Source organism: Marmota monax, unplaced genomic scaffold (assembly GCF_021218885.2).
Source record: "Marmota monax isolate L192 unplaced genomic scaffold, Marmota_monax_Labrador192_F-V1.1 WCK01_AAM20220418_F8-fsc00011, whole genome shotgun sequence".
Classification (NCBI taxonomy): domain Eukaryota; kingdom Metazoa; phylum Chordata; class Mammalia; order Rodentia; family Sciuridae; genus Marmota; species Marmota monax.
Genome location: NW_026693082.1, coordinates 15,489,351 through 15,510,505, shown reverse-complemented (window position 1 = coordinate 15,510,505; position 21,155 = coordinate 15,489,351). Strand labels below are relative to the sequence as shown.

The 21,155-nt window shown below is 45.0% G+C and overlaps 1 protein-coding gene across 1 annotated transcript in view; it reads right to left on the bottom strand.

Moving 5' to 3' along the window:
• Positions 1 to 1,905: 1,905 nt before the first annotated feature.
• Tmem272 (transmembrane protein 272) overlaps positions 1,906 to 21,155 on the bottom strand; it is a 35,864-nt gene continuing 16,614 nt past the window's right edge. The window contains exons 3-5 of the mRNA XM_046454209.2: positions 16,460 to 16,519; positions 11,599 to 11,681; positions 1,906 to 5,390 (exon numbers count right to left, since the gene is read on the bottom strand). Coding sequence (XP_046310165.1) covers positions 5,028 to 5,390; positions 11,599 to 11,681; positions 16,460 to 16,519 — 506 coding nt within the window. The 3' untranslated portion in view covers positions 1,906 to 5,027. The remainder of the gene's footprint in view (positions 5,391 to 11,598; positions 11,682 to 16,459; positions 16,520 to 21,155) is intronic.

The window sequence follows — 21,155 nt, the reverse complement described above, 5'->3', positions numbered from 1 at the left end:
AATACCACTAGAATCACTAGGCAGGATTTTCTGTTCATTCAATTTTCTAGAATCTCTACTGCAGATCACCCACCCACCCGAAGATGATGAGTTTGATGGAGAAAATTTGCCTCCACCAGGCTCTGATGGTTGCCAGTGTCTGTGTGCATCAGCTGTAGCCTCTGGAATCCCACTGGAAGCAAGAACAAGCAAAGCATCCCATAGACTGGAGGATTCTCTTCCCCAGGGATTATTCAAGGAAGGCGTGGGAACAGCGTGTACAAACTTGGTTTTATCAACCCTGAAGAATGGCCATGAGGAAATGCAGCACAAGATTCAGGCAGGCAAAAATGAATGCCATGGACCATTTTGCTTCTTCTTCTTGTATGAAAATAGAGGGAGACAGTGTGAAGTACTGGAATTAAGATCATATTATCCTCCTGGTTGGAACTGAGATGGCCTGGCCTGCGTCAGTTCACGCCTCATCTGAGGTCTGAGGGCATATGTGGTTCTCTGGCTGGCTGAATCGTAATCGGTGAGCCCCACATATCAGAATGCCAGGGGGCTCTGACTGTGCATTTGAAGCAAACTCTTGGGTAGTTTTGAGGGTTTGCTGAGGTTTGAGAACCACTGGTGTGGCTGCTTGTAGTGATATGGTCCCATTTTTACTGATTTCAACTATCATTTCTATCAAGCCAGGCAAAGAATATTGACTTCAATATACAGTTTATCTTTTGCTGAAAAGATACAGTTTATCTTTTCTCAGACAGGAACAACTGATTATCCCTCCCTTGAGTTTTCATAGCTTCCAAAAGTTTGGGTTCCTTTGTTCATTTTCCTGGAATATCTCTGCCTTACCATGTTCCCACTGAGGAGGGATGATGGCCGTCTCTTTGGGTCAGTCTTGGGTAGACACTTTATTCTGCAGGTACACACAGCCCACTCAACACGTACTTTGGGCCATACTAGCAATTACAACCATGAGCTTCTTGTGCTCATCTATCAAAATTTTCCCCCAGGCAAGGGAAATGATTCTACCAGGTAGCTCATCACTTTCTAGTAGTCCAAATGTCAGCTCTAGATTAATCCAGACCTTCCAAAAAAAAAAAAAAAAAACCAAAAAACACAATTATAGACCATTTTTTTTCCTGGGCCCTGGAAATTCTTTCTTGAACTCTGTCTCATTATACTATAACAGGCTGCAGATGTCACCCCCTGAGTTGATACATGTGAACATTCTCTCATACTTAGCCTGTATTTCTTTTCTTTTTCTTTTAATTTTTTTTTTTTTTTTTAGTACCTGGGATTAAATCCAGGGGCGCTTAGTCACAGAGCCACATCCGCAGCCCTTTTTAATATTTTATTTAGAGATAAGGTCTCGCTGAGTTGCTTAGGGCCTCACTGAGGTTGACTTGGAGCTTATGATCCTCCTGCCTCAGCCTCTCTAGCTGCTGGGATTACAGGAGTGAGCCACTGCGCCCAGTTTAGCCTGTATTTCTCCAGAGGTGGTGCTTTTTACTCCAGGAAAAAAGGTGCAATTTATAGGGAATCATCAAATCATCCTTCTGCTTTGGTTGCCAGGAAATTCAAAGCCAAAAATTTGGTCCAGGTTTTAATAATGATTTAGGATCTCTGATAGATGTTCTCCATAGCAAGGGAGGGAGTATACAATAGAATGAGCACACTTTTTCCTCTACTACTCCCTCTGGGGCAAGAGACAAGTGTGTGGGTGTGGAAAACAAAAAAAGATCGAGAACCTCTGCTTCCTAACCATCACAGAATTTCTTATAGTTCTGATTTTAACTATATGGTTTCCTTTTAATTTTTTATATCAAACGTAGTATTTAAAGACTTCAAGTTTGTTGTGAAAAATAAAAAGGTGTAGAAAAAGAAAAACTCTTTTACCAAGACACCAGTTTTCCACTTTTTTTAAACTTTATTTTATTTACTTATTCTTTTTTTTTAATGTGGTGCTGAGGATCGAACCTGGGGCTCTCACATGCTAGGCGAGCGCTTTACCGCTGAGCCACAATCCCAGCCCCCAGTTTTCCACTTTAACGGGTGTATTTGATAAAGCATTTATATCAATATAAAGACTCTGCAATACTCCAGGAGTATCCAGGTCTACCAGAAACTGGGAATGTCCAACATTTGAAACAGGGCACTACTCATGGAACCAAAACAGTAGCCCATATCTGCCATCTGCAAACAAATATTCATTCATTCATTCATTCATGGTCTTGTGGTGTTGCCCAGGTTGTCCTTGAACTTGTGATCCTCCTGCCTCAGCCTCCCAGGTGTCTCTCTCTGTGCCCAATCAACAGCCATTTTTATAGCTATGATTTTCCACAATCTCTTTGCATCTTTGTCAAACTCCAGTGGCAGCAGCCTCAGAAGCATTCACGAGGGAGTAGCTTGGGGCTCCAGAGGCTCAGGTCTTTGATGTTCATAGATTAGGGCGAGTCAGTGGTGGCCTCTCCTCTGGATGAAGGGGTCAACTGTGCATCCTGTCCTTCCATACCCTTCTTCTGGGCAGACTCCATGTGAGTCATGCACAAGGCCCAGCAGAATGTCTTAGCTTCACAGAAAGGCAAGGGCAGTGCTGGGATATGAGTGGGAGAAATTCTACTTGCTTGGCCCTCAGTATTCAGGAGACACCACCAGGATGGGTCAATCACAGTCCAGTCATTTCCTCCCTCTATCCGTGACCCAGAGGGGTGTGAATTCCACCTCAATACTCTCTTGAAACCTCAGAGTCATTTCCAACATAAGCAAACATAAGCAAGCTTCTAACTGAAGCAAACAGGAGAGAACAAAAAAAAAAAATGAGTACCAAATTGGCTTTTTTTAAAATTGTCTATGTGGCCTTGGCTTATTATTTTAAGATGGAACCTGAATATTCTTTAAAAGTTTCTGCACAGGAATTAGCATCAGGGACATGAAGGAAAGTACTGGTGGATGTGTGGCCTGGATTGAGCTTTGATATGGGTTCTGTTGGCTTTCAGCTTTGTTTGTGTCCAAACATTGGCTAAGTGACTGGGAGTGGCTGAGACCCCCTGGTAGTGGGGCATGGAACACCTACCTGCCCTGTGTCTGAGCCCAGAGTCTGTCTCAGCCCTCGACTTGAGACACAATAAGGACGGAATCAGGTCTGCATCTGTACAGATGATGCAGGATCTGCAAGCTGCACACCTTACTGTCCTCAGTAGCTCACGGGAAAACAGTAACTGCCCTGAGGGATGGGGCAGAATAAGGACTGTTCTCCTTTTTCCCAGCAGAGGGCGCACTATGCACCTTCTCGCCTGGGAGAAATGTGGATCAAAGGTGACTCCAGGGGACAGATCCTTGGAGAGTCCTTCCAAACTCAAATGGGAAGCTTCCTTGGCACTCACAGTCTCTTTTCTCTTAAAGCCATGGAGAAGAGTGTGCCTCTTGGTTTGAGCTCACACTTCTGAGACAGGCTGGTGCCTTACATTGATGGCTACTGGGGCTTGGTTTGATTATAAAGCAGCCCCCACCTGCCGTTCCCGACACACACAGACACACCAAAAAAGAAAGAAAAAAGAAAGCAGCTTGGCACCACAGAGAGATAAACTGAGATACAAGCACAGTTAAGCAGTTGCTGTGCTCTGTCTGGGTGCTTTCCCTAATAACACCCACGACAGTGTCTTCATTGAAAATTCTCAAGTAAGCCAAGTGCTGTGGTATATAGGCCTGCAGTCCCAAGGACTCAGGAGGTTGAGGCAGGAGGATCACAAGTCTGAGGTCAGCTCAGGTGACGGGTGACTTTGTAAGATCCTGTCTTGAAATAAAAAATGAAAAGCTCAATGGTAAAATAAAACACCCCCACGTTCATCCCTAGAACCCGAAAATAAATAAAGAAAAAAGAAAATTTGAAAGAGTGCCTTCCACAGGAGAAACTACCCACTTGCTAATCTGGTACCGAGGCTCCCAGGAACTTCATGTTACAAGGACAGCAGCAAGATGGGATGCTAGGGGTTGCTGTTTGGTATCATTCTAGACTTCCAGATGATTAAATTAGAAAAAGCTTCCCAAGCTGACTCTGTCATTAAACAGAAGAACGGCTGTGAAATAAACTCAGAAACCCAAAGCACCTGCACTAATGGCACCTTAATTCATGTAACCTGGCCAGATTTTGTGGGTTTTTTTTTTTTTTTGGTACCAGGGATTGAACTCAGGGGCACTCAGCCACTGAGCCCTTTTCATATTTTATTTAGAATCAGGGTCTCGCTGAATTGCTTAGGGCCTCCCTAAGTTGCTAAGGCTGCTTTGAACTTGCAATCCTCCTGCCTCAGCCTCCTGAACCACTGGGATTACAGGTGCACGCCACCATGCTCAGCTGCAAGACCAGTTTACGACATGGAACTGTCCACAAAGCACACAGATTACCAGGAATAGAAATGGACTCCATGCCGAGCACAGAACATACAGTAGCAGCATCCAGAAATGAAGATGAGAGGGACACTGCTCACTGCAAGGTCCCCTGGCAGACCAGCCAGAGCCCCTCTGTGGAATCTATTCCTTGAACTTGCAGATTGTATAACTGCCCTTAGGATGTCCTCAGTTATCAGATCAAACCTTTTGATCTGGGGTTGGGGATATCCTGACTTCTTAACTATCACAAAAGGCAGTTGGAGTTATTAATGGGCATCTTTCCTACCACTCTGCAGTGCTGGTGGCTGAATGAGCTCAGCAGTAGCAACAGTAACAACAGCAAACCTTGCCACAGGGCTTGGAATTGCCCTGTGATTGAAAAAGATCACCCTTCCTTAGCACTCCTCATCTCCTCCCCTCCAAAGAAACATCCTTTGAAAACTCATGAGTACAAATTCTCACCCAAAGAAGAGTCAAAATACTTTCCCCACATCCAGGCAGGCAAGATTCTCTTTAGTCTGGTAGACTCCTTCAGTGCATTTTTGTTAGTTTCTGAAATGCCCGTGTGGAAGGTTCTATTGACTCACTAGCATGCTTTTCTCCCCAAATTGTGCATGTGTGTCTATGTGTGCACACGCTGGGAGGAGTGGCTGTCAGTCTTCATCACCAGCAAATCTCCACCTGGAACACACATAGACACAACCGCTGCACAGGACCAGTAAGATCAGCACAGTGTGACTGAGCACCAGGACCCCTACTGCAAAGAGGTACAGGGTTTTGTCACAGTATGCCTGGGGCTGCTGGAAAGGGGGAATAAAGTCAGGCAGGTACACAGAGAAGACCCAGTAATTCCCCAGAATAAACCAGAGGAAGAGGAAGAGGCTGAGGATGAGATGGATGTAGTATTTGTGCGCGTTCTGTCTCCAGGGATACTCATCGTCATCGTCGTCATCAATCACCAGAGCCTTAGACAGAAGCCGCCTCATCCTGGTGGAGTCATACAGCAAGAGAGACACCTGGATGGCGGGAGGGGTGAGCGTCATAGGGGAGGGTGGAAAAGTTGTGGGGAACAGAGGGAGTAGAAGGGGGGAAGATGGGGAGAGAGACAGAGAGAGAGGTTATGAAAAGTACATATACTGGAGTTGGAAGATCTGCCAAAGAAGGACATTCCATTTGAAGAATTAGAATTAGAACTTGCATGAATGAAGACATCAATCCATAGTCAGCAAGCTTGCTGGCGTCTTCCTCCTGGATGCAGGAGCCGGTTTGGGTATGGGATTAGTTGGCATAAACTTACTCTATAGTGAGGCTTGGATGGACTGGCCTTTCTAGTTTTCTAGCGCATTTGCATGACACCTAACAGTACAGGAATGATACCTGTTGGATGCTAACGTACCTCCCAGCCAGGCCCTCTGTCTTAGGAGGAACTATTCCCCTGTCACTTGCAGGCCACATCACAGGCCTGGCGGCCCAAGCATCACTAGTCCCTTCCTGTCCTCCCCCTACCCACCCAAACTGCTTTTCTTTGGGCTGTTTCCACCCTTCTCTGTCCCCAGGATCTGCATCTTGAGTGGGGCCATGGAGTGAGAGCATTGTCCCGCTGTCCTCACATATCCCTCAAGTCAAGAGCACACACCTTCTCCTTTGAGCAATACTCTGGGGGGACAAAGACCATCTTTTCCCCCGGCAGATGGCCCCTGCCTGACTCCAGTCTGACACCCCTTAGAAAGTCAGTTTCCACTTGATTACACAAAGAATCCCCAACTTGCTACCAACCTGACTGGCCCCCCCATGTCTCAGTGTCCCCTTGGAAACACAGCCAGGGAAGAACATAGCCTTCTTTGCTGGGGAGACCTTTGGCCATTCCCCGGCTTCCCTGTGATTTCCTCTGAAAACTGAATCTGCTTATCTGTTGTATCCCAGCTCCCCACCTCCCCTATGGCCAACCTCAGTGCACCCCTAACCCAAGGACAGCAGGGCTGAGAGGGAATCCTCTGATGGCCAAGAGCATGCAGGTTGGTGAGGGGAGAAACTCAGAGCCCGAGTGAAATGGATGGGTAGGGACGAGTCAAGAAATGTCACCAATGGGATCCAAACTGGGGAAGTGATGGGGACAATGATATCAAGAGGGCTGGGGAGCAGAGGAGCCCGAGCTGTGCATTTGAGGAGTGTGACAACCTTGGGTTTGGACTTGCTCCATTTAAAATTCTGGATGGACGTGCAGGTGATGGTGGTCAGCAGGGGGTGGTCAGAGGCTGGTGGTGAACAGAGACAGTTGAGGGCTGTGACTGAGATATGGGAATTATCTTTGTGCTGGTGACAGTGACTCTGGAAATGGACATTGCACAAAAGGACACCCTGGTGCTGGGTGAGGTGCTTCGTGTACAGTACCTCATTTAATTCTCTCAGGGTCATAGGGGAGGGTGCCAAATAAATTTGTGCACAGAAGGACCAAAAGGCTACAGAGTCAACAGTGATGTTTGTTTGCTGTGTGGTGTAATTTACAGGTGATTTTGATGTTCTCCTTGGTACTTATCTGTATTCTGTTGTTTTTCGACAGTAGAGAGCTATTATTTATGAAAAAAATAGCAAAACTTAATTAGTTAGTCCAAAACTTGGCACTTATGACTGACTGCATTTAATACCTATACTAACCTATGAGCTATATATGACTAACTCTGCTTCCTGGTCGAGGACACTAAGGCTCAGAGAAGTTAAGTCACTCTACTCAGTCCACAGTGAGTGCAAGAATGAGATGGAGCCAGTCTGGTGGCACATGCCCGTAATCCCAGTGACTCCAGAGTTTGAGGCAAGAGGACTGCAAGTTCGAAGCCAGCCTCAGCAACTTGGCAAGACCCTCAGCAAACAATGAAATCCTGTTTCAAAAATAAAAAAGTAAGAGGACTGGGGATGTAGTTCTTTGGTAAGGAGCATCTGGGCTCAATACCCTGTACCAAAAAAAAAAAAAAAAAAAAGAGATGGCCATTAGCCCACACTTGCCGACCACTATATGTACCATACCACGTGGTACTGGAATCAGAGTGGTTCTCTCCTATGTCAGGAGAGGCCTCCCATTTGGTAGTCCTGTTCCAGCTCTCTAGGAACAAGACCTGCAGCTTGGCTGGGAGGCAAGATGTTTCTCTAAGAAGAGCAGTGGGACACTTCAAGGAGTCCGGCATGGAGCTGGCTCATCCAGGAGGGCTTCCTGGAAAAGGGGGCATACTCAGAAACCCTCAAGAGAGGAGAGGAGGGAGGACCTCCTGGGAGGGAGAGTGGCATGGCAAAGACAAAGGGAGATGAGAAAGCCCCTCGACTGGAGCAGAGGCCTCGGTGAACACCACCTTTCTTTTCCTCTGGACATTCTAGAACACTGCCCAGCAGACTGCCGTGAGCATCACCTCATTCTTTGGGCAAATCCCCTACCCATCCTAGGTCTAGAGAGGATAAATTGTGCTACCTGCCCTCCGGGAGGTCTGTTCCCTTGCTCTTGGCACACAGCGAGCCACAGGACACCCAAGGTCCTTGGTTCAGGCTGTCCTCTTCAAACTGGTTCTTGGGCCCAGTGACGCCATGAGAGGGGAACTAGGTGGGGCTCATGCATTCTGCCACTGACACCAGGAAGCTACAGTAAGGGGACCTGCCCCAGGCTTTCTGGCGCCAAACTTGTCCCTTGCTTCTCCACCAACATTTTGAGTTGTGAGTTCTTCCAATAAACTATCTCTTAAGTTAGAGTTGTTTTCTTTTTCTGTTATTGGTGTTCATTGTACTCAAAAGAATCCTTCCTGATGCCAGTTCCTGCCTCATGGGGGCGCTATGAGGACGGAATGAGTCCCAAATGGGGGCACAGATGTCAGCACAGCACCTGCAAAAGGCAACTTGCTCATCGTGGCACAAGGAAGAGGGACACTGGAGGTGAGGTGGAGTGTTGGGTAGATAATGGCCACCAGATCAACGTGGGTTTTTTTTTTTTTTTTTTTTTTTTTTAGTTGTAGTTGAACACAATACCCTTATTTTTTTTATTTATTTATTTTTTTAATGTGGTGCTGAGGATGGAACCCAGGGCCTCGCACATGCTAGCCGAGCGCTCTACCACTGAGCCACAACCCCAGCCCCGGATCACTGTTTTTGAAACTTTCTTTTAACATGATCCAAAGCAACAAATATATTTTACACCATGACCCAGAAATTGGGTAACTTGAAGTCCTTGGGAACCCAGAGAAGTCCTAGTCTGTGCTGTTATCCTGGCATGATGATTATTAGAGTCCCCTTGTCCTCTCAAAATTATTTCCGTTTGGATGACAAATGATATGGTCAATTCACCCAAACAGGCAGGTGTCCATATATAGTATCACACAATACTTATTAGGCACTCTCATATTTTCTGTTTTATTTTATTTTTAAATCAGACCACAACCTGCTAAATGCATTTTGTGACCTAGTAGGTCATGACCGTCAGCTCTTTTTGGTAACTCCGGGAAATGCCACCTCATTTCTCAGATTTCTCTTTGAATGTGATACCTTGATGCTATGTGGTGCATTTCACTAAAGATGCTGGGCTGGGCAAACTGTGTTGGGGGGCGGGTGTTAAATACAAAGCATTATCATCACAAGTAAACTTGGGCCTCTGGGGGCACCATAAACCTGTTTGCTGCTGCTCTATTGTTATGGACTCACTGTATATTACCTCACCATGTTGAGCACCAAAATTTAATTTGGCTTCAAGCAGTTTTAGATTGCCAGGAAAAAAAAATCGATGCTGTTTATTAGAGCCCTGGTATGTTCATTAAAATAAATTACCTTTGGGTTCTGAGCTGGCTTTTGTAAAGGAAAAGCTGGCTGTTATTAGGAGGCTGACTCTGTGGACAGTAGCAGCTCTACAGGAAAGTTCCAGGTAGCAACCTGGTGATGAGGCAGTCAGCTGGGGATGGATGACACTGGTAATTACTGCTGAAAACTTTGCTCTTGTTTTGAGCATCTCCTTAGTGCCCAAGGCATTGCCTAACACCTGGGGTCCACAGGGGATATGCAGCCTCACTGAGCTGACAGCCTCTGGGTTTCTTTGGAGCCAGACAGAGCCTCAGGAGAATTCCTGGGGAATGTTGTTATAGGGATGATAACGTGTATCTGTACATTCCAGAACATTGCCCACCAGAACATTGCTGTTGGGAAATGAAGCTCCAATGGTTTGTTCAAAATCAGACATTTCCCAAGATGTCATAGAGCTTATAGATATCCATTACATACGAGAACACATATTTTTAAAGACATTCTTTGATGTCTTAAATCAATAGCATGACCAGTGCCTCTGGCCAAGATCTTTTGAAGGATCCCAGCACCAGGAGGAAGTTGGCAAAGAAACCAGACAGTGACTCTGAATGAAATTTTATATATGGCACTCTTGATTCTGTTTTCTCTATTGTGTTGTTGCTTCATTTTTATGAGTCCTCTTTGGAAAAAATAGATACTATGTTTTCTAGTTTTGATAGGAAGCTGTGAGGTGGGCTTGGAGGTTAGGAAGAGTCACTGATAAGCACAGGTGGACCTGAGATACTTTTGGCAAGTGTAACATTTCTGTGACCAGGGATTTTGGAAACCTAAGTTTCAGGTCTGCATGCCACTTGATATTTCTTCTTTAGTCACTTTCCTGTTTGAACAGATGCCAATACGACCCATGAGCTAATCAGGTCTCTACTTGGGCTTGAGAGTCAGAGAGAAGTTCTCTTAGTACCAGACACCAGAGTTTAATGGTTGGTTGACGACTGAAGCCAGTTTAATTCCACGTGGTCAACTGACACATAGCAAAAACAGAAATACAAACCCCTAAACAACATACATTTCAGCTGAGTGTTGCGGTGCATGCCTACAATCCCAGCTACTCAGGAAGCTGAGGCAAGGGGATTGCAAATTCGAGGGCAGCCTCAGCAACTTAGTAAGATCTTATCTCCAAATAAAAAGGGCTGGGGGTGTAGTTCAATGGCAGAGTGCCCCTGGGTTCAATCCTCAGCACCACGCTCTCTCTCTCTCTCTCTCTCTCTCTTTCACACACACACACACACACACACACACACACACACAACCCACCTTTTCACCAAATGCAAACTCTTCTGCCCTAAACAGCATACTTTTTTAAAAAGAAGCACAAAAAAAGGTCGTGATGAATTCAATGGCCAAACTGGCTAGTCAGTTGGTCACTCCTCTGTTGGTTACTCCTCTTGTTAGATCCAAACTAAAACTTAGCACATTGAACTCAATAGCAGGAAGAAAGCTATTGCAAAGATATCCAACCCTTGGTGAAGGCCCCTCATCTGGAAAAATCTGTGATTCTGACGCCAACCCTGTCACTTCAATGCCTCACTTAGGGGGATATTGTCCTGGCACCTGTGAGTAGCTGAATATTAACAGGTATGTTCCACCCTGACAGTAAGTAAAACTTGAGCAAGAAGGACAAACCATAGTTTAAATACTGAGATTTCATCTCTAGTCAGAATGGAATTTTCAAGAATGCAAGTAACAATAGATATTGTCGAGGATATGGGGGGGCAGAGGGAGGCACACTGATACATAGCTGGTGGGACTGCAAATTGGTGCAACCACTATGAAAAGCAGTATGGAGATTCTTCAGAAAACTTGGAATGGAACCACCATTTGACCCAGCTATCCCACTCCTCAGTCTATACCCAAAGGACTTAAAATCAGCATACTACAGTGACACAGCCACATGGATGTTTATAGCAGCTCAATTCACAATAGCTAAACTATGGAACCAACCTAGGTGTCCTTCAATAGATGAATGGATAAAGAAAACGTGGTATGTATACACAATGGAATATTACTCATCCAAATAAGAGAAATGAAATTATGGAATTTGCTAGTAAATGGATGGAACAGGAGACTCTCACGCTAAGTGAAATAAGCCAATCCCAAGAAACCGAAGGCCAAATGTTTCCTCTGATATGCAGATGATAACACACAATAAGAGGCAGGGTTAGGGAAGAATAGAAGTTCATTGGATTGGACAAAGGGGGATTAAGGGGAGGAAGGGGAATGGAAATAGGAAAGATAGTAAAATGAATCAGACATAATTTTCCTATGTTCATATATGAATACATGACGAATGTAACTCCCACATCATGTACAATCACAAGAATGAGAAGTAATACTCTATATATGTATAATATGTCATATATAACTAAAAAGAACAAATTAAAAAAAAAACAACCTTACCTTTAAGGCACCGATGATCCCACCCACTAGCAAATATAAGGGAATGAGAGGCTGTATGGGGCAGTCCTCCAAAAACTTCATTCCTACCCAGGGAAAACAGAAAGGGATTGAGAGATGCATTCAAGAGCACCAATCCTGGTTATGAAGCTGAGCTTAACACCTACAAAGGCCAAAATGTTAGTTCCACAAAGCATAACTCCATTCCCTGCCCTGCTGGTGGGATCCTCTTGGCCTCATGGGCCACCCCATCTTCAGGATGCTCGGTGGGTTGACTCTGTAGATCCCACTCTCCTGGCAGAATGTATATCAGGAAGCAGAGAAGTTGCTCTTTTAAAAGCAGTGACGCTTCACTCAGGCCTGCAGATGCCCAATGGGTATCTAAAAGCAGGACGAAGATTGGCATCTCAGCCTTCATTCTGTATCTGTCTCCTTTATTATCTTCAACTTTGGGTCAGGGGTCTGCTCAGCTTGGCATGTAAGCCATATTAATCCCTTAAGGAGTGTTCATCTCATAACTAGTAATACAAGGTTTGTTAGCCCCAAATTTACCTAACTAATCTCATTTCCCTCTGAGACTGAGGCAGGATTTGCAGCACCCTGTTTCAGATCCATGGGGTGATGCCTACAAGGACTACCTTCCAGGAACAACTGGAGCAGGACATCAACCCATGATGAGACCCCTAAGCAGGAGCCATCATCTCATGGAAACTGAATTGCCTCCTTCCAGGATCCCAGGTCCTCTCGAGAGACAAGGACTTCTCCAGAGCCCCCTTGCAGAACAAGAACTGAGACAATGATCAATCAGACCACTGAATTACACACACCTCTTGCCCCTGCCCCAGTTCTTCCCCTATTTAAAGCTAAAGCTCCTGCCAGCACCCAGAAGGCAGGGCTGAGCGGCTGCGTGTCACTTTGCCTTCCCAGTGTGGCCCTATTGTTTGTAGTTCTTTTCCTGTTCTTCACCATCACCTTTTTTTGTTTGGTGTTTGGGGCAAGGAGGTGGATCAGGTTTGTTGGGATCCCTGGTGTCAGGCCTCTGGCCTACAATTCCAGGAACAAATGAATCATCAGACAAAGCAGGGACAGACGTCACTGCACCTTTTATCTGGGTACTAAGTGGTCATGAGTGTACCGTGCTTTTATGAAAAGCTGGTGTATGTATGACAGTTCATGCTTTCAAGGATTCTTTTCACAAAAGGACTTAAAGAATCCCTTTAAACACTCAGTTCCCTTGATATGCTTAAAATAAGATTCAATTTATGGGTCACATTCCCAAAATGCATCCACCGAGTAAAATGAGGCCTTTATTCTTCCACTGCTTCCAGGGGGTAGAGGAGCCAGCAGGAAGCCCCTCCACCTGTGCAAGGCTGTTGTCATGGTCATTTTGTCGTTACCACTGACCATTTTGCTCACTGGACCCCCAAGCTGGGAGACATGTGTTTCCTGAGGCATCTTTAGCAACTGGGTATGGAATACTGCTGACCCCCACAGCTCAGATCTCCACACTCTTCCTTCAGGATCATATTTCTTCCCAAAACAATGCTTTCTCTACTTTTCTTAGGTCTTTATCTTCTAAGCCTATTATTAAGCAATAATATGATGCATCTTTTTTAAATACAAGAAGGAAATGTCTTATTTCCCTCATTAACAAAACTAGTTCCAATGACCAGGCTGCAGAGGGGTTCAAGCACAAAACTCTTCTGTGTAGAGGCATGGATGGATATGTGCCTTCATATTGCCAAGGCCACTGTGGGCACACAGGGCTGTGTGACTAATTCTGACCAACTGGTTGTGGGACATTGGCATCATTTTAAAATTGATACATGATCCTTCTTTCGCCTCCTGCTTTAACCACCTGGAAAACAATGAGCTGAGAGGGCCTCTCTCTCAGGACTGAGGCAGTTGGTAAAGCTAGGGGTCATGTTTATTGCCTTGGGGAGTCTCCTGAGGCTCTGGGATGACCCCCTAATCCACAATGGAATTTTCACAGCAAGATATAAACCTTTACAGCTGGGCACAGTGGCACATGCCTCTAATCTCAGGAGCTCGGGAGGCTGAGGCAGGAGGACCGTGAGTTCAAAGCCAGCCTCAGCAAAATCTGGGCACTAAGCAACTCAGTAAGACCCTGTCTCTAAATAAAATACAAAATAGGGCTGGGGATGTGGCTCAGTGGTGGAGTGCCCCTGAGTTCAATCCCTGGTATCCACCCCTTCCTCCTCCAAAAAAAAAACCCAAGAAATAGACATTTACAGTGTTAAGCCACTGAGATTCAGGGTTAATTTGTTATCACAGCATAATTAAATTACTTGATTAATTTGTCAACAGAGTTCGAAGAAGGGAATTCTCATGTTGAACCGGTCTCCTGTTTAATACACATTTGATTTGACATTTTATTTCTCACAAATGCCTGGATATGGGAACTTAAGCAGAAGAAATTTTTTCTATGACTACATCATGTTTCATTGACATTATTGAAAATTTCTAAACGTACAGATATAAATATAAATTCAGGGCCCCAAACAGAGTAAAATCCTCCACACACATTGGTTGGATCATCAACCTATATGACGTGCCTTTCCAGTTTCTCTGATGTTTGTCTGAATCCATTATCAGATGGAAATGCTCTCCAAGTCTCAACACAACCTTTCCACACAAAGACATTCAAGTATCGGATGCCAAATTTGTTGGGTATGAACTGCCTTTACCATTCGGAAGCCAGCTGTGTAATGAACATTGAGTAATGACTTGTATATCTGCTCATTCCTAATGAATAAGAACAGCTGCTGCTCACAGGAGAGTCGATCCGTGCACAGATGGCTTGAAAAGATCCCAATCAAGTCAATCAACACAGTTTTCCTCTGTGTTCTTCACGTGTTGCTTAGGTTCTACCTGAACCCTAGATTTTCTTTCTGTCTGATCTGCAGTATCACAATGACACCTTTTGGCTTTTTCGAACTCTCCCCAAAGCAGTTCATACTATTGCTAGAGATAGCGATTCCCTACCCACACAACAATATTATGGTGTGTGTGTGTGTGTGTGTGTGTATATGAGTGTTGACAATTCTTATTGTGACATAATAGCCAAACAAAAAATTTTAACCACTTAAGCGTACAATTCAATGGCATTGATTTCAATCAGCATCTTGTGTGACCATGACCATCATCCATTTTCAAGAACTTTTCATCACTCCAAAGCAAGCTCTATAACTGCTACGCAGCAACTCCCCGAGACCTACTTTCTGCAACGGATGTAGTCGTTTTAACATAGTGACCATGTCAATGAACTCATGGAAGCTTGTCTCATCGTGCAGCTTGGTGAGTGAGTTGTTAGCTGGCGAATGAGTTGGTGAACAACTAGCCACAGCTCCACAGTCTCTCTTACACTACCGATTTTGCATAGAACACTGTCTAAAGGGCATTTCTGATCTCCCAAGCTGGGTGTGACTAACTTCTTATAAACTCTTCTTGAAAGAGCAGAACCATAAATGGAAGTTAATTTCCAAACTAACTCTAATAATGGTAGCTTCCAGATTTGGGCAAGTGGTTGAATTGTTTTCCTCTTATATTAAATGGCCCCAGAATGTTTTGCTCTTTTAGTTCTGGGCAACTTTGATATTTTATTTTATTTTCTCTCTCTGTTGTTGTTTAAGCTGTTTGTATTTTTTTGGTACCGGGGATTGAACTCAGGGCATTTAATCATTGAGACACATCCCCAGCCTTTTTTATAGTTTATTTAGAGACAGGGTCTCACTGAGTTGCTTAGGGCCTTTCTAAGTTTCTGAGGCTGGCTTTGAACTTGCAATCCTCCTGCCTCAGCCTCCCCAGCCTCTGGTATTACAGGTGTGTACCGCTGAGCCCAGCTCAGGCTATTTATCTTTCTATTTCTCTCTCTCTCTCTCTCTTTCAAAAAAAAAAAAAAAAACAACAACAACAACAACCAGGGTACTGTTTTTGTTTATTTCTATTTTCAGAGTTGTATTTTTTCAGTATAAAATTTACGGGACATAAAATCAACTATTTTAAAGGGAACCATCCAGTGGCATTTAGCATATTCTCAATGTTGTACAAACATCCCCTTTATCTAGTCCCAAATAGCTTCATCACCCTAGAATGAAACCTTGTACCCATTAAGCAGATAGGGTACTGGGTTTGTTGTTGTTGTTTTCAATAACTCCTGCACCCTTTTAACATTTCTGCCCCATATCCTTTGAGCTTGGAACCGAGAACACTGGCTTGCTAGGCCTCAGGGTAAATAGGGCATCGACCTTCTGCATGCAGATCTCAGGGGCTCCCATTAGCAATTTCAAGAGCATGAGATTAGTTCCACAGACATGTGCCAGTGACTTTTGGCTTCTCAAGGAATCCACTCCTACTCCCCTGCCACCTCCCTGTACTTCACACTTGCAGATTATAAAGTTGTTTAATCCGTGCAATTAGGGGAGCATTTATTATTCACTCATTCCGCAAGAAACATATTCAGTGAGCCCATACTTTCCTTGAGCCTTGGATGCATTTTTCTTATTGTTCACAATGGGCTTCCTCATGGGAACATAGGAACTGGGAAGGGGCCTCGGGCAAATTGAGCCTCGTGACTCCTAAACCTGGGCTAGGAAGATCAGAATCTTCTTCTGACAGTTTTAAAAGCAGGTGCCTGTCCCCACCCCAGACATACTTCATCAATATCTTCCAGGGCGGGGACCAGGAATGTTCACCAAGTCACTCTGTGACAGCAAGCAGATAATTGGGGACGACTGATCTTGCCAGCCCTGCCTAAGCACAGTTGATGCTTAAACATTAAGTGCTGTCACCCCGCTCCACCCCCGCTGACCTGCAGCTTCCCGCAGCTCAGCAGCCAGCTCACCTGTGAAGGCCATGGACAGCGGCAGGACCAGGAGAGCCATGAGCGCGAGAATGAAGCAGGCTGCAAGGAGAAGGAGCTGGGTTAAGACACGCCTTTTCATTTCCTTTTCACTGGGGTTTACTTTGCATCCTGGGAAACCCAGGCCTCTCTCAAGTCTTCAGTCGGCAGATAGGAGAAGGTCAGAGTTGGCCTGGGACTTGCCCAGGTGGGTGCCTTTCTGAGAGGGCCTAACACCTCCGCGGTCAGGCTGCCAACTCAAAGGCCCAGGCTTCCTCTGTGACCTCTCCAAGTCTGACAGCTTACGGAAAAGGGATTCGTCAACCGCTGCTCTGCTCACACAGGAGGCCAGAAGCCAGTGGGCTTCCCTGAGCCAGGCAGGAGTGACGCTGTGCTTCCTGTACCCAGGGAAGATGGTTCTTCTCTTTCCTGAGTAAAATTCACTTTATCACTTAGAGAATTTGCTTCATGAGATCTTCCCTCTCCATTTAGTGATACATATGGCTTGAAGATGGTTTGAACATGTCCCAAAAGGTTCATGTGCTGAAAGGTCGGTTTTCAGTGTGGTGATGTTAAGAGGTGGTACCGAGAGGGGGTGAGACCTTCAGGAGGTGGGGCCTAGGGGTAGGAAACTAGGTCACTGGGGGAACCGCCGTTGGAAAAGACTGTTTCCTTTTCCTCTCCTTTGTCATGTTGTGACGTAGTCAAAGGAGCATCACAGGAGGCTGAACAGATGTGGCCACTCAATCTTGGACTTTCAGACTCCAATGCTGTAAGCTAAATAAACCTTTTTCCTTTATAAAGTACCCAGCCTCAGATACTTTGTCATAACAACAGAAAATGGACTAATACAAGTAGTCTCCTGTCGCATCTCACGACTAAACACACAGGGTCACTCCAGGTGAACAGGGCTGTGTGAAATAACCAGAGATAGAGAAATACCTTTTTCTTTGCATCCTATGATGGCTCCTCTGACCTTAGGGGTCCATGGAAAGAAAGAGAGAGAGAGAGCATGTGCTGAACCCTTTTATTGGGTAGAAGCCATTCAAATGAGGTAAGGGGTCAGGTTTTGGGAGGGGGGGGGTTGAGTCTAGCTTCATGATGTCTACTATCAGGAGATTGATTGACATCGAGGAAGGCCACTCCCAAAGGCAGAACAAGAGATGGGGACACTCAAAGGGAGTTTCCGTGGAATTTCTATCCCAAACAGGGCAACGGGGTAGGATTACAAAAGAATAGGTGAGTTAGCTCAACCCCAGGGTATGCCTAATCAGAAGACTGGCCTTGCTATCCGGGCAGGGGAAAAGACTGAGTCACGAGTCATGGCACTACTGCCCAGAATACAGTGATCTTTCAGGTCCCTGTGGTGCATCAGGACTGGAAGTCATGGTAACTCAATGTGGCTCCCCACAGTCTCCTAAAACCTCTTCGTGACACAGTGTGACAGAGCTCTGAACTGACTTGGAGCTTTTTTTCCTGTTCATGACACCAATTCATCCTTTAGATACTGGGAAAGAGCAGAGGCATGGGGACTGAATAGGCCTGAGTCCAAATCCTGGCCCTGTCACTCATTACCAATGTGGCTCTGGGCAGATTTGTTGACCTCCTGAAGCCTCGTCTCCCTTTCTTGTCCAATGTGTTAGCAGAGGCACACACGGAGTTCAGTAGTGGCAACCATTACAATAAGGCCTTTACTATTCCTCTTTGGTTCCTGACCTGTGAAGTGGCCGGCAGATACAGGTTTTGCTGGGCCAGCATTATTTTAAATTATGAATCTGAACGTCTTTTGGGTAGAAATGCACCCAGTTCCCACTTCCAAAGTCTGGACAGCATCACACACTTACATTTTTACTGTGTCCTCTTGCCGGCCCTGAGAACTGAGGTAGGATTGCTAAGGTGGTAGGTGGTCTCTGCAGTGTCTATTTCTTCCCCTCAAGGTCATCACCCCAATTTTTTGCTCTGGTTTCCTCCTCCCCATTCTCCTGTGCTGTGTGTGACAGAAGCTCACTCCATCCTGGGTGTGGAAAGGGACATGACAGTTTAACTCTGAGTGGACCAGCACAGTCCCACTCACTGGATAGGGTATCATTTGATGGATGGGCTCATGACTCTTTGGGGGAGCTTTTACTGAGAACAAGGACAAAGCTTTCTCACTCTTCTGATAGAAAATTTCTCCCAGTTGCTCTGGGGATTGTTGGTACCCATTTTGCCACCCCGAGGGACAACCAGCCTAAGAATGAAGCTGACATCACGGGAGGCAAGAAGAGAAGCAAAAGGAAACTGGGTCCTTGATGACATTTGTCACACAGTGAGTGACACTAAACTACTTCTAGGATTTCCATTCACATGAACCAATAAGCCCCTTAACAGCGGCCCCTTTATTAGTTACGCCAGTCTGAGTTGGGTTTTAGTGACACTGAACTGGCTGCAATTGGTTTAACTTTATAAGGTCCATTCGGATTTGAATTATGAAAGATCTCAGATTTATTTGCTGATTTCAGTCATCTCTGAGATCCAAAGCTACACCTCACACATTCCCCAAATGACACGAGTCCTGACTACTCAGTCATCCAGAGCAGAAGGGACAGGACAGGGGCTGCCCCCTGAAGTCTCCCTCCATGCCAATCTTGACCTTCACCTCCAGGAAATGTAGAGGAGAGCAGGCTTGCAGCATGCTCTGCCTCCATTCCTCCAAACCATCTTTCTCTGAATTAGCTTTAATACTGACCATCTGTACAGTCCCACAGGCCGTGTGCTCAGGAAAACCTAGCATTTGTCGCCATCTTGGAATTCCAAATGACTTTATCTTTGAACTTGTGTTTTCTAAGTGATGTCTGATGGGACAGTGAAGCATGTGAGCAGATTATAAGCAATATTCTTGTCTGCCATCCCTTTGCCGCTGCCTTTATATATATATATATATATATATATATATATATATATATATATATATATATATATATATTGCTCTTGAATTCTGGTGCACCCATGATATGTGGGGGTTCAGCAAGTCTCAGAATGAATTCAAGGTAAGTGGATTGTGACTAGTAAGGAGAGGCCTGGCAACCCTGAGAAGCCACATCCCATTTGAAGCAGAACTGATTCAAATGCAGACCAGGCAAGGAGGTTTCAAAAAACATGAGCCATCAAGAACCCTTTTCTTCTTGCTGACCAATGAGTCTCCCCATACCCACCAGCCCCTCATCCTGCAGTTGACGCAAATGAAGCCATAGCTCCTTCCCCTTTGGGAGGTCTTCCCTCAGTAAGCCAAAGGTGGAGTGTCAGCAGAATGTGTGCATATCAAAAAGTGAAATGACCACAGTTAAAGTTAATTTTGTGTGGTGTGTCCACTGTTCTGGTGAAAACAGAAATGCACGTTAGGTCATGCTACGAAACACAAATTGTGTCATTTTGATGACTCCACATATGGGTTAAATGCTCTTATAGTTGCACTTAAAACTAGCATGTAAGGACAGGGGACGTAGCTCAGTGGTAGAATGCTTGCTGAGCATGCCTGGGTCCTGGGTTTGATTTCCAGCATTACAAAAAGCAAACAGAAAACTTACCCAATATTAAGATGAGTAGGAAAATCTATGTGAAAATTAAATGCTTGATTTTCCTCTACTTAAAAGGACATTAAATAGCAAATAAAAAGTACTATGACAGGTCAAAAGAAAAAAGTTTTATATTTTAGAAGCTTAAACAATGCTTCCCCTATCCCCCGCTTGTTCAAATGAGGTGTTCCCAATTTTCATTTTGCACTGGCCCCTGAAAATTATAAAGCAGGCCCTATTGGTCACGGATGACACAGCACAGCCCATTAAAGTGAGAATCTCACTAGTGACCTCTGTCTTAAATCTCAATTTAGAGTAGAGTCAAGAAATTTCTTGCTGCTAAACAATAGCAAATCAAGAGGTCAGTGAATCCCATTCTCTATTTCTGACTTTGCAGCTTGTTGCCAAGATGAAAAAGTGATTGACATCCTGGAAAACCCTCATTGAACTGCAAACTTGGGACAGATGGTGCCACCTGGGCGCATGTGTAATCCAGGTGCTCAGTGACACAGAGACACTGAGCACCTCCCAGGGGAGCCACCTGCCACTCCACCTTTCCCTCTGCTGGGTGGCAGAATACAAACTATGCCATTCTGGCATGAGGATTATTTTGAGCTAAAGTCACTGAAATAATTCTGGATGCCCTTCCCCCCTTTTTGTCCTGAAAGCTGAAGATAAAACCCCCCCATGAAAGATGTCCTCTCTATGCAAGAAGGAAGGTAACGTTATGGTCACCTAGGATGAGCAACTGAGACCAAGAGAATTCTGTACATACAAATCTTGTAAAAATAGTTCTTATCTTCTGTTACCTCCCCCACCCCATGTAATTTGGTTACTTTTCCACAATTGCCTTTCTTTGTTCAGCCTAGTATAAAAGCATTTTAAAGGGTTTGCTACTTCTTTTGGGTCTTCATTCCTTATTAAATAAGTTTGTATGCTTTTCTCCCTCATCCTGCAGTTGACGCAAAAGAACCCATAGCTCCTATTATTAGCTTTTCTCCTATTAATTTGCATTACCTTGTGGGAGACCAACCTTGCACGTGACTGAGTCACACTCCCGGCTGGGTGATGAGGCGCTCAGTCACAGAAATGTGGCAGAGCTTTCCCCACCCTTCTTGGGTTTGAGGGTCAGTGTCTCGTGCATG